Here is a 14,454-nt window from a genome sequence, read left to right on the forward strand (position 1 = left end):
TGGTGACACAAAAAGGAATTTCATAATAAATCCAGTGCAAAGAATTAGAACTTGCACTTTAACTGAAAATAGAAAGGTATGTGGTTTGGACATAACTCCTTTTTACAGTATTATGTTTAGTTTATTTGAGAGAAGGGGCAGTGCACATTAACAAATATACAATGTATAATGGTATTTAATATTATATATATATTTGAGTAAAAATACAGATCAAATGAATTTGATCGAAAAGTGATCTCAAAAGTATTAATTTTTTTTTTACTATTTCTGATTGATTACAGCAATGCATTGCAGCCATTGAAACAAAAGTAAGACGCACTTCCACCTGTTGCCGCATGGTGTCACTCACCCTCAACCCAATGAGCTGCTCCGTACTCCCGCAGCGTTCCACCAATCACAAGTTGCAGCCTCGTCACATGACCGGAGCCCTGTATGAGTGGAAGCAACGTTATGGCACAGCTTCGTTGGTTATGAGTTCCGCATGTCAAGTCTTCCTTTAATAAATTACGATCCTATGAGTGTGTTGAAGGTAAAACCAAAAGCTTTTACACCGGGCCTTGCCCAGATAATCACTTATTTTACCTTCCTCTCTGGTTCTGCACGATTTACAGACTCCCGCGTGTGTGTATGTGTGTGCTCTCTGCGGGGGCCATTGTTTTTGTTTACTTTGTTTGCAACTTTATGCTCACTTTATTTGAATGCATATTTGTCCAGATATACCGTGTGTAATTAAGCTGACTTATTTTCTGCTTAAGTTACTTTAAAAAGTGAAATGTTACAGATCTACTCGTAGGCCGAATGCAGCGAACACTGACCCACTTCCATGAAAAAAGTTAAAATCGATGATCAGATAGTATCGTAGTTGTGAGAGCGTATAAATAAAACATAAGAAATCCTCCCCAGGTAAGATAAAAACAACCATTCTCCTCCAACAGATGGATCGAGGAGCTGTAAGCGATGGATCTGCAGCAACCGGACGCCGATCGTCTGAACCTACCAGCAAAGGCAAGGGGATGAAGGACCACAGATCTCAACTCCCCAGCAAGATTTCCCCTTTCCACAACACGTTCCCCGCCAGCAATGATGGTTTAAGCGGCAGAAAGGCGGCCGCATCCACTGCGAGAACACAGGGGAGTCTCCAAAGTCTGTATTTCAGATCGCTGGGCAGATCTGCCAGTCAAGCTGAGAACCAGGTGGGGTGTTTACACTTTTGACCACAAAATCTTAGTTTGCTCTATGGATCCGATGGAAATTCTTTCCAGTGCACATTTTACTTTATTGTATTCTATTATGTAGCCATGAATAGGTAATTGTTGTAGGTCTATTTAGTATGCATTTCCTGAGTGTGTGTGTGTGTGTGTGTGTGTGTGCAGACCGTGTTTCAATGTTATCTGCTTGAGAATAAACACTGACTTACACTTCCTTCCAAACTCATGAAAAAAGTGTCGTCCTGTCTCTCTTTATGTCTCTGTCTATCTCTCTCTGAGTCAGACCAGAGACAAGTTGTCGGCCAATCCCTCCTCTGTGAAACAGAACCAGAAGGTCATGGACCAGACCTCCAGCAGCAAGACTCAGTCAGGTAGCAGGATCTTATTTGCTCTATTAAATAAACAAAACAACATGCAATCTCTGGGATATCTTCTGTGTCTGTGGTAGTGAAGTCCCACCATGGTGCGGGATTGATCTTCTTACAAACAAGTAATCTTTTTGCATACAAAATTACAATTTGTGACCAAATCTATGCACCACATTGTGCTTCTATCTGAAGCCCCACTCAAACTTTACCTCACGCTCGCCGTTACACTGCTGCCTGCAATTGGTCAACAATCCCATTTGAATGATTACATCTGTTGTCCTCTGGGCTGAGTCTCCCCGTGACTCGTCATTAAGTCTACAGTCCAGACGCCACATTGACTATATTTTACCTTGTTGAAACAACTGTTTTCAAAAGCAGTTGGACAGCATATGCGAACATGACGATTTCAGGGGTGTAAGACTTTCTTTTAGTTTGTCCGTGGCAGTTAGTCTGCCATGGTGAATGATAGACAGTGAGTCTGGAGTAGACCCTCCAGGTTAGTTAGTCCTTTCGGTTTAGTCTTTTTTGTGTCTGATAGTTAATCTGATTCTAAGTCTGTCTTAAGGTAGGTATAAGCTTGTCAGCTCGTGTGTTAGTGAGTCTGTTGCTGACTATCTGTTGTTGTGTGACGTAGTGAAGAGAAAGAAGAGGAAGATGGGGATGTACAACCTGGTTCCCAAGAAGAAAACCCGGGTTCTGAAGCAGCCGGAGAAGGTTGGTCCATAAGCTTTTATCCCTGCGGTTACAGAGTTCACACTACAATACTGCCAATCAAACTGAGAACAACCATCTTTAGAACCTAGAAATACAACATTTTGAACCAAGTCAAATTCTATGGTATAATCCTAGAAATACCAAGTACGATTCTTCAACATGGAGGATTGTACTCATAATCTGATGTTTCTTTATATTGCATGAGAGTCTGTAAGGCCGTATAAACTCCATATTCTCCTGAGGTAGAAAGACGAAGAGGAGGAAGAAGAGGAGGAGGAAGAAGAAGAGGATGAGGCATCGACGACGGACACCAGCTTGGTTCCAGACACTGAAAGTGTGGAGGGGGACCCGGCGAGTACCCTAACCCCAGGACCCCCCAGCCCCCTGGGGCAGGAGGGGGATGCAGAGGAGCCCCGGAGCATTGAGTACACAGAACTGGCTTTGGACTCTCTGGACCTGAAGGCCCAAGAGGAGCTCCTCTCCCCTCAACTCACAGGTAATAAGCCCTCCCCTTATCTCAGGTAGCCCCTCCCATCTATCTGGTCACTCCTACCCTTCATTCATTTTAGCCAATACTTTTACAGTGAGCTCTCGATGCATGACGTTCAGGTCGCTCTAGCCATTACACTATCCCGGGCTGGTCACGGTAAATTCAAAATAATAGCGTAAGTTTTAGGATGCTCTGATGCCTGTGTTTGAGCCCTGCCACTGTTTCTGTTTCTGCTGGAAAATCTTCTTGTTGCGTGCTTATCAGTGGATGCAGACCTGGGGGGGACGGACCAGGCAGAAGAGCATCCACTGTGCTGCTGTCGGATTGAGACCCCCTCCAGCAAAGAGGGCACCTCCGCGGGGGAACAGACCTGCATGGCCATGGAGAGCTCAGACGGGATGGTAGGGGACATGCAGAAAACTGGATTTATGGGAGAGGATGTTCTGATACTATATTTACTGCTAATGCATGATGGATCGGCCTTGCTGTGCTGAGGGGCAAGGCGCTAGAAGCTGACCGGGGGATTTTGATTTACATTTATTTATATTTTAAACTTGTTGCTAATCTTCTATAACTAAAACGCTGCATGCTTAACCTTTCTGCTTTGTTTTTTTATTATTAAAAAAAATAAAATATGTTGTTTACCAATTTACCACAAGAGTTGAAAAATGAAACAAATGTAAATAATTGAACATTTAAAAACATGCAAGTAAAGAGGTGAGGAGAGATCGCAGTTTCGTTTTTTTTTCATGTCCTCACCTCATCCTCATCATCTCGTCATCTTCTCCAAAGTGTGGGCTATTAAAATCTTTTCAGATTTTGAATCGCAGACTCCTGATGTTTTCCCTTCCTGTCTCCTGACCTCTGCAGATGAGTCGCTGCCAGCGGCGCGTGCTGAAACAGGAAATGATGCGTCCGTCCAACAAGGTGCACCTGATGGTCCTGTGTGAGGACCACCGGGGGGGCATGGTGAAGCACCAGTGCTGCCCGGGGTGTGGACTCTTCTGTCGGGCGGTGAGGCCACACAGGGACTGGGGAGTGGACAGACATACAGACAAGACGCACAAATAGAAAAAGACACAGACAGACAGAATCAGATATACAGACACAGTGACATATAGACAGAGACGTACAGACGGACAGACTTCCAATGCTTCCAATCAATAAGGCTGAATTTACTACTAAGTTATAACATTTGTCCTGCTTACTATTGATATGACATGATGTAATTAATAGCAATGTATAGTTATATGTTGGTGCTTCAGCTGTACATTGTTATCTGGGTCAGTCCTCTGACCCCGCCTCCCCCTTTAACCCCGCCCCCCTCCCCAGGGTTCATTCCAGGAGTGCCGGCCTTACGGCAGCATCTCCCACCGCTTCCACCACGGCTGCGCCTCTGTGCTCAAAGACCGCCTCTTCTGCCCGCACTGCGGCGAGAACCCCAGCACCACCCACGAGGTCACTGTCTCCACGGCAACCGCCAGTCCCCCGCCCGACCCCCACGGGACCCCCGTGCCCAGAATGGTGGAGCCCTACCCGGCCCTGCTGCCCGCTGCCTCCCCCGCCGCCGCCGCCGCCGCCGCCGTCGTCGCCACCGTCGCCACGACAACCAGATCCCCCGCACTACGGGCCAAGAAGACCAGCGAGCCGTGGAGGACGAGGGGCCGGGCGCCGGGCGGGTAATGACCTGTGTGTGTGTGTGTGTGTGTGTGTGTGTGTGTGTGTGTGTGTGTGTGTGTGTGTGTGTGTGTGTGTGTGTGTGTGTGTGTGCGCGTGTCCAAGCCTTTATCTGCTGCAGCGTTCTGTCTTTGTGACTCGCCCCAATGGACCGATGGATCTTATAACATGGAACCCAATCTTTTAGTTAAGAAAATTCCGTATTGCTAATTATTTGCTTGTATATATGCGTACTTTCTATGCACATGTATTTGTTTATGTTCTATCACTAGCAACAGAAGGAGCCTACAGGCATGTGACGACCTGATGTATCTGTGGTTGTACCTGCCTTGAATACTTGTATATACTTGTATGTAGATGTATTACCACCCCTTAACACACATCAGAAGGCAAAGGAAACACTAACAAACAATATGTTGCACCATGTGATGTAATGTGTCTGCAGGATGGGGGGTGAGGCGGGTATTGGTGGGGGAGGCGGAGCACGGAAAGACCCCCTGGAGGGCATCCGGTCGGCCCTGGATGAGAGGTGAGTCGGCCCTGGAACCTTTCAGATCACGTGACTTAATCATCCCAAGGGCCAGTGTCTGTCACAACTGCTCACCTCAATAAAAAACAAACAGTCAGGAATAAACAAGAAATATATATATACTCGTGCACGCACACAAATGTGGGCATAAAATATAAATCTTCATTAAAATAACAAGCTGTGAAGTGACTCTAATGCTAGGATATTGGCCATTAAATTGAAATATGACGTTGAGTTCACATTGAGTCAGGTGGGTAAGGTGAATACTGCAACTAAGTGGAGTTACAGGTACAGAGAGCACGTGTGAGCTTTGCCATGAACTACTGACTCAACAGATCTGATTTGGTTTCACTTTCATCAGCTTGAAACATCAGAAGGTGAAGTTGGCTTCGAGGATGCTGTACATCTCTGCCAAGGAAGGAGATCTTCAGAAAGTCATCCATCTCCTTGGTAGGTTCACTTAAGTAGGTGTGTGTGTTTGGGAAGGGGGGGGGGATAGAAATATAACAACAATATTACTATATAGAATACGACTAAATCTGCCTATTATATACAATACATGTAGTTGTATTTATGATGGGTATATTATAAAAAATTATACTTGGCTGGTCTGAACTATTCTATTGGGTATCTTTAACTCAATCTCTCAACAGTTTGAGATGATTATGATCACATTTACATTCTAAGGCATTTACCAGACGCTTTTATCCAAAGTGTCGGTTAATGCACACATTCACACACCGATGGCGGTGTCAACCATGAAGGCGACCGCACGCTCGTCAGGAGCAGTTAGGGTGAGGCGTCCTGCTCAGGGACACCTCAACACACAGCCAGGAGGAGCCGGGGATCGAACTAGCAACCTTCGGGACAACCCACTCTACCTCCTGAGCTTGGCTAACCTCTAATGATTAATGTTGTGATGTCATCAGTGGACGGTAAGGACCCCAACCTGCCGCTTGAGGAGGATCACATGCGCACGCCGCTCCATGCAGCGGCGGCTGAGGGACATCAGGAGGTCTGCCACATGCTGCTCCAGGTACCACGGCCTTTAACCACAGTTGAAGTCATCTGCGCTCCAGCAGTCGTACCAGGTTATAACTGAACCTCTGGGCAGAGTCGGCACAGAGCCCGGCCCGTAGACGGTGCAGAGTTACACCTCATTTCCTGTTTGTAGTGGAGATGTTACACCGAAAAGGAACTCCTTGGGTCGAGTGGATGAGGCTTTCAGAAGGGGATATGAATTAGTATAATTCTAAAGTGGCCAGGCTGCATGGTGGTGTTTTCAACACTTTACAGACCGTTTCCTTTTATACAGTTTACTATTGCCAACCGAGTGTTTGCTCCACAACGCACGGTTACAGTTCATCGCCTCCACAAACGTCTAAACAAATATGTCAAAACAAATGGGAATTGTAAGAAAGTGAAACGTTGCATCACCCAGAATTGAACGAGCCTGGCATGACTACAGATTTGTATCTAAAGTCTGTTTTGTAAGATGACATTTTACCTTGCAGTGTTTGGCTTACTTTTTTTGTTTTTAAATAGTTTGTGTTGGAAGATTTGATCCTGGCTACAGGTGTTTGTACTGGTCCTCCTTTATGAGCATTGCATCAATCTTTTTGACCTTTTTGAACGAGGATCAGTCTGACACACCGGATGAGTGATAACTAGGCGAGAGTATAACCATGAGAAAAGCTACAGCACCCAAGATGCAGCCCTAAAGTCTTCAAGTACGTCCAGAAGAATCAGGGAGGAGGAGTGGATAGCCAGCAATAGTTTGACCATATAAGGTGAAGACAAGGGATCAAACTAGAGAAGAACTATAATACACTGAAAGGAGTAATTTAACAATGTCAGCAGGTGAACTATGTAAGTGAACCACACCACTCTTCTGTGTGTCTGTCTGTCTGTCTGTCCTCTCGCAGGCTCGCGCTAACCTGGAGATGTCCGACGACAAGCTGAAGACGCCCCTGATGTGCGCGGCGGAGAACAACCGCGTGGAGGCGGTCAGGTACCTGCTCTCAGCCGGCGCCACCGTCTGTAATAAGGTACCGGTAATGAGCCACTCACAAGCCTCCCCTCGACTCCCCTCACAGTGTGACTCCGCTTCACATCCTGTTTTGTGTGTGTCTTACCACCGGTTTCATCACCCTCCACTTCGCTTTTGATCCGAGCCAGTTGCAAGTCGCATGACAAAAACACGCCCACCTAAACTTCTGGTTATGCCCAAAAAAAGTTGGTCAATTAAAAAAATCCAACGCATGATTGAACATGTCTCTGAATCTCTCTGGGGAAATGCGTGTCTGAGGGGTTTCGTGTTTGAGTTGCCGGTGGTGTAGCTGAAGGATTTGGCGTAGGTCGTTGTTTTTTGCTGACGGCGTGATCTGCATCGCCCTCGCCTCGCAGGACATCCAGGGCTCCACCTGTCTTCACCTAGCGGCAAAACTGGGACACGACGATGTCGTTCAACTGCTGCTCACCAAGGCTGCGAAATACATCAACTGTCAGGTAGACACACATTGGCACACACCACCACGACCGCATGGGCACACACTAAAAAGTGTCTTCAAAGTTTTTTCAAAAACACTTTTGAAAATTTAATCTGCGATGAATAAACACCAGAAAAAGGTGGGGAGCATCGAAAGGAAGCCGCTCAGCACAGGCGCTGCTGTTGTACCATTGGGAAAACAATGGTGAAGTAGGTGCAACGCTGTTCTGTGTGTCCCCTGATTGCTGATGCAGCATAACATTGTGTGTGCGTGTGTTTTATAGGACAATGGGGGTTGGACTCCCATCACATGGGCCATCGAGCACAAGCACCACTCGCTGGTCCATCTACTGGTCACCAAAGGAGCTGACGTTAACGTCAGAGACAAGGTACACACACTAACTCACAAACGCATTCACTCACTCCCTCGGTCTCTAACGTACTCTCTCACTCACTCTCAAGCACTCACACACTCACTCACTTTCTCACTCACTCACTCTCAAATACACTCACAATCTCAATACAATACACACACACACACTTAACCACACAACAGTATTCTAACCCACACCATGCAACACAATTAAAGATATCCAAAGTTCACACGCACCGCATGAAAAAATCAACCTTAAGTAGTCAGCTCACAAGTGGCAGTGTCCACCCAGATGTAGAATAGATAGATTGGCCTACCAGCATACCCAGTGGACTGCACCAACCAGCAGGCTTATCTATCCATCACACGTCTGGTTGGGGGCTGATGTGCCCACGAGCAAGGTCTGTGATGGTCTTGTGTATAAGGGATGAGTGATGAGAGTGTATCGTGGTCTTTGATGGTCTTGTGTATAAGTGATGAGAATGTATTCTGGTCTGTGATGGTCTTGTGTATAAGTGATGAGTGTATTCTGGTCTGTGATGGTCTTGTGTATAAGTGATGAGAGTGTAATCTGGTCTGTGATGGTCTTGTGTAGAAGTGATGAGTGTATTCTGGTCTGTGATGGTCTTGTGTATAAGTGATGAGTGTATCCTGGTCTGTGATGGTCTTGTGTATAAGTGAGGAGTGTATTCTGGTCTGTGATGGTCTTGTGTATAAGTGATGAGAGTGTATTCTGGTCTGTGATGGTCTTGTGTATAAGTGATGAGTGTATTCTGGTCTTTGATGGTCTTGTGTATAAGTGATGAGGGATGAGGGTGTATTCTGGTCTGTGATGGTCTTGTGTATAAGTGATGAGAGTGAGGCCTGGTCTGTGCCGGTCCCCTAGGAGGAGAACGTGTGTCTGCACTGGGCGGCCCTGAGCGGCTGTGAGGACGTGGCCCAGAGCCTGCTGGACGCCCGCAGCTACCTCCACGCCGCCAACATCCACGGGGACACGCCCCTTCACATCGCCGCCCGCCAGAACCACCTGGAATGTGTGATGTACGTACTGATACTGTGTTGTGTGCAAGAGATTCTAGACTCACTAGTTCACCTGGACTCTGCATAGCCTCCCTCCTTACCCCCCTCCCCAACACCCCTCCTCCTCCCATAACTCTCCTCAAAACACCCCTCTTACACACTTATTTTATGTTGTGCGTTCTTGGACTTATTGTACGCATTTATAGTATGTTGTCGACCTGCCATTTGTTGTACGCAATGATTGTATGTTATACGTCCTGGCGCTTATTGTAATGCACTTATTGAATCTTGTACGTCCCGGCACTTATTGTAATGCACTTATTGTATGATTTACGTCCTAGCACTTATTGTATACACTTATCGTATGTTGTACGGCCTGGCACTTAATGTACACACTTATTGTAAGTTGTCGTCCTGTCACTTAAAAATAGTCCTTAGCATCTTATCCTAGCTATCTTTATTGCATACAGGGAATGGGTGAACCTAGTGATTGTAAGTGCTTGCCACTTGTTCTATGAATATCCTTAATTTATCAAAAGCATTATATTGTTGTTTCTCTTTCTTCTGACAAATGCATAACTGGTACATTTGTGAAACTTACTTTTTGTAAGTCGCTTTGAATAAAAGCGTCTGCTCAATACCCTAAATGTATGTACAATGAGTCGTTAGGTTTCACACTTTTATCCCAAGAGACCTGCAGTGAACGTAGACGGATCGTTAAGTCGGGAATCAACCACCCTGACTACTATCATGTTCATGTTATTAACATTACCAGTCAAGATAAAATTGAAATGCATAATACAGCAACATTTAGGTCATTGAGCGGTCCAACAGTGAGGCTTAGAATGCTCAAAAGAGTGCAATACAACTTGTAGCAAATACAATAATTAAAACATAAAACCGTTCAGAAGACAAAAGGCTGCTGCATTAGTGAGTTCCTAAACGACGGAACGAAATACAATCCTCCTATTATCCCGCGCATATCTATTTGAAAGAACGCCCTTCCTTATCAAACCATATCTTATCTTTTACCTAACGTCTGACCTCGTGCCGACCTTCTGCCGGCAGGCTGTTCCTGGCGCGTGGCGGGGACGTGACCCTGAGGAACCGCGACGGCGAGACGGCGCTGGAATGCTGCGCGTACGGATCCAAGGTGTGGTCGGCGCTGGCAACCAACAAGAAGCTGACGGACGCACGCAGACAGACTGACGGACGCAGGGAGACGCTGCTCAGCAGGTGTGTGTTTGTGTGTGCCAAAAGGTTGTAGACATCCTGTGGGCAGAACCTGTAGGCATCCTTGAGCACCCCTACCTGCATCATGTATCTGGCATCACTTTCACTTTGTATTCAAGAGCTTAAATGACTCATTACTCATCAGCTCACATTTTTTTGTATACACGTCAAGGGTATATAAAGAAAGGTACTTGTAAAAGCCTGCTAGCTTTTCTCTATTTCAGTATTGCGAGTTAGTGTACATTTGAAGATGGAGCGGTTGACTTTATGTAGTCTAGGCGTGCTTCATGGACAGGCCCGTGAAGACACAGGAAAGTGGTTCTTACTATAAGCGGGGGGGGAATGAGAAAGGGCTGCGGCTGCTACAAGTAATGTCTCCTGCGTGCTTATTGACACACTAGTGGTTGGAGACACTGAGCCGGTCCGCAAACCATATTCTCCTCCACCCCCCTCCTCCAGGGACATCTCGCGGGGCTACGAGGCGCTGGCCATCAGCTGTGTGAACGAGATGGACGCAGAGCCCTGCCCCTCGGACTATAAATACGTCTCAGACAGCTGTGTCACCTCCCCACTCCACGCCGACACGGACATCACGCACCTTCAGGTGAGCACCCAGCCACCCACACCCCCCAAACACACCCTAGCTAGGGGGTCAGACTCCCCAGTCGACCGGTTCTGGGGGTTCAATCCCCCCGATAATCCACAATCCATCCTGTATGCTTCCTTGTGCAAAGATGACCCCTGACTCCTAGCTGCTCTCCAATGACCTGTATCCAACCTGTAACCAGATCCACTCTAAGTCACTTTGGCTAAAAGTGTTTGCCGAATGGCACCATTCACAAACTTCAGTCCAACATGTCTTTAGCAGGGTTGTGTTCTGGTTTAATTAGAAGTGTGTTTGTGTGTGGTCCTGTCTCTTGCAGCACTGCTCTTGTCCAGAGGACTGTGGGTCAGGCACCTGCATGTGTGGTCAGCTCAGCCTGTGCTGCTGGTACGACAACGTGAGTCAAACGCCTGGAGATGGATGGAACATTTATCATGGGTTGCATCCAGACGCACACCAAGAAACGACACAACAGTTCTCCACACATACACACACACACACACACACACACACACCATGCTACACAACAGTACTTGACACACACCAGTACACACAACAGTACTCAACGCACACAGTTGGCTTCACAACAGTACTTAACACACACACACTAAGCCGCACAACATTAGTTTAACACTCCAAGCAACACCTCATGAGACAGCCCCAGATACACAACACTTGCAGTACTACGGTTTTAAACACAACCAAACTTCAGCCATGGTTTCCCCGTCAGAGTAAATTAATGAACAAATCCTAATAAGAAATACTATGAGACTAATATTGTCTTGTCCCGGTGCAGGAGGGTCGCCTGCCGCTGGATGCCAGCCAGCGCGAGCCCCCGGTTCTGTTTGAGTGTAACCAGGCCTGCTCCTGCTGGAGAACCTGCCGGAACCGCGTGGTCCAGAATGGACTCAGGTGATTGGACAATGGGGAAAACCACATGACCAGCGCTGTCATCTCAATGTTGCAACAGTTGACCTTGTTTAGAGATCCTATAGTTGTTATCGGGGGGTTTAAGGTTATTTTGTGTTGAGTTTAATGCACCCAAAAAAAAGATTATGTTGCATCAGGGTCGATTGATCCTCTCTTTTTTCCGCTTCGTTCTGCTTGATTAAATGTACTAATAAAAAGTTATGGTGCTTTTATTTTGAAGGAATAATCAAAGTTATGGGACTTTTATTTTGAAGTATCATTGACTCTTAATTGTGCTTTTATTGTGAAGGGTGCGTCTGCAGCTGTACAGGACACAGAAGATGGGCTGGGGGGTCCAGGCTCTGCAGGACATTCCTCAGGGAGCATTCATCTGCGAGTAAGAGACACACACACAAATATGCACAAACAAACAGATACATGATACATACTTTAACATACGCCAAGCTACACACCAGCACTTTAAGTTTACAGTTACAATCTAAGTACCAAGTTACGACTGGTGGGTTGTCCATGTGGGTTGGGGTTGTTTTGATGACCGGTGGGTTTTCATGGCAACTAGTGGTTTATCCTGATGACCGGTGGGATGTCCTGGCAACTAGTGGGTTGCTCTGATGACCAATGGGTTATCCGGGCAACTAGTGGGTTGTTCTGATGACCGTCTGGTTGTCCCGGCAACTAGTGGGATGTTCTGATGACCGGTGGGTCCTGCGTGGCTTGTCCCCCCACTTCTCCCCTGGGTCGTCCTGACGCTCTCCTCTCTCCTCTCTCAGGTACGTCGGGGAGATCGTCACGGATGCAGAGGCGGACAAGAGAGAGAACGACTCCTTCCTGTTCACCCTGGACAACAAGGTGAGGTCACGTTACCAAGCAGGTCGGCCATCCACCTGGGAAGGTTAAGGTATTGTCGGATAATACCAGGCCAGAAGCACACAAAGACAAAAACGATGACGTGGGAACCCTATTGCAGTTTGCCCGGTATGATGACAGACCCTCGGATACAAAGAGGAGTCATTACCCAGCTGGCATGACTCATAAGTGCTGTTTAATGTTGATAACACAGATGTTTATGGCTAAATATAATTGGATGCTGATGCACTCATTTGCCTTCCCTCTGGTCTGAATATAACGCTCTATATGCATATTGGTGGGTCGGATGCACGCACAGGGATCAGTGCCCTCAGAATGCTTGCCAGTCCAGCTCCTGGGGTTGTTTGACAGATCCGATCACAAATGCATCTTGGTAGCATTTACACCTGTTAGTTTTCTTTGCATTTTGGCAATATCTGATTCGTATCCCATTGCCCAAAAGGCATGTTAAGGCCAGGTGTCAACAGTGTCTTAAGAAATCGATTCGACCATTCTAGACTAGACTTTACTTTGGGTTATATGGCAATGTAACCTGTAACCTGATGTTTAAGGTATTGTCGTTTGACAATGTAATCTGTAAGTTTTGTTTTTATTTTATGTTGAAAGTTTAAGTTAACTTTCCCAGGCAGAAATGTTATGCTAATTGGTCATTATGTTGGTCTCCAGTTGTTTTTCATTGAAGCGTTGATAAAAAAAAAATTCAATCACGTAATCTGTATCTCAGTAGCGAATGTTTAGGATTATATCATCGCTCTCCCCTACTGCACCCTGTGATGGACATATCCTGTTCTGTCAGGAGGGGGTGATGTGGAGCTAATTTGACACACATACACCGACACACGAACACAACCAAGGGCACACATTGAACTATATTTAAATGACCTGTCCTGGTCCTCTGATGGACACACTGACCAAGGCTGCTGGCCTGCTGCCTACAGACTCTATCCGTCCCTCTGTCTGTCTCTTGGCTCACGGTACCCCATTTGTCGACATATCTCTCCCACTTTCTCTGTCCCTCTGTCTGTCTGTATATCTGTCTGTCTGTTCTCCCTCTCTGCCCCCCTTTCTTTCTTTCTCTCTCTCTCACTCTCTCCCTTTCTCTCTGCGTGCAGGTGGGGGATGTCCACTGCATCGACGCGCGTCGCTACGGTAACGTGGGGCGCTTCCTGAACCACCTGTGTGACCCCAACTTGGTGGCGGTGCGCGTCTTCACCTCCCACCAGGACCTCCGCTTCCCCCGCATCGCCTTCTTCTCCTGCCGACCAATCAGAGCCGGCGAGCAGATTGGGTGAGTGGCGCGGATGTCAGATCCACGACGGCGGTGATATTTGTCATCCACCTTGTCATCCGCAACATGACATCATGATATGCATAGAGTTAGAGAGCTTAAAGCTTAAATGATTGTTAACAAAAAAGTACTCAAACTTTTTGAATGTGATATCAGCAATCGGTCAGAATATGATATCTTTTTTATATCACGATATGTTATCTGTATCAGTATGATGTATCATATGGTTTGTTGGCTGGTGCTGCATTGCATCTTGGGGCTGCAAAGCATTTCCCCACAGAGGTAGCTTTTGAACTGCATTTGCATCGAGCATTCATGGTTTCCCCAACGATTGCAGAGCTTTCCTTCATATATGACATGTAATTCCAATATGACCGCAAGGTGACCACAGTCCATTTTGCCATATACCTAGATCTTCCTATTAACTATTTGACTATTTCATCTCTTAGGAGAAAAGTTAATTCACTTTTAGATGCATGTCATTAATGATCCGGATCGGGGTTGGGCGCAATTTTAAGATTTATTTGAATAATTCTCATAAAACAAATTGCTTTGTGGTCTCTGACAGGTTCGACTACGGCGACCATTACTGGAGGATCAAGCGTCGCTTCTTCAGCTGTCAGTGTGGCTCCCTGCAGTGTCGCCACTCCTCCTCCTCTTCCTCC

General features: G+C 46.5%; 1 protein-coding gene across 1 annotated transcript; it reads left to right on the top strand.

Annotated features, from left to right (window-relative positions):
- Nucleotides 1-416: 416 nt before the first annotated feature.
- Nucleotides 417-14,454, top strand: ehmt1a (euchromatic histone-lysine N-methyltransferase 1a; the record flags this gene model as incomplete). Its single annotated transcript, XM_079752775.1, has 23 exons — nucleotides 417-529; nucleotides 936-1,193; nucleotides 1,492-1,579; nucleotides 2,211-2,290; nucleotides 2,537-2,786; nucleotides 3,045-3,181; nucleotides 3,651-3,794; nucleotides 4,113-4,459; nucleotides 4,903-4,986; nucleotides 5,348-5,436; nucleotides 5,916-6,022; nucleotides 6,912-7,034; nucleotides 7,393-7,494; nucleotides 7,759-7,863; nucleotides 8,734-8,888; nucleotides 9,936-10,103; nucleotides 10,560-10,704; nucleotides 11,024-11,101; nucleotides 11,501-11,616; nucleotides 11,924-12,010; nucleotides 12,405-12,483; nucleotides 13,614-13,789; nucleotides 14,358-14,454. Coding segments are annotated over exons 1-23 (3,063 nt in total), but the record flags the coding sequence as incomplete, so codon positions are not given.

The sequence above is a fragment of the Pollachius pollachius genome, assembly GCF_949987615.1.
Source record: "Pollachius pollachius genome assembly, chromosome: 1".
NCBI lineage: Eukaryota > Metazoa > Chordata > Actinopteri > Gadiformes > Gadidae > Pollachius > Pollachius pollachius.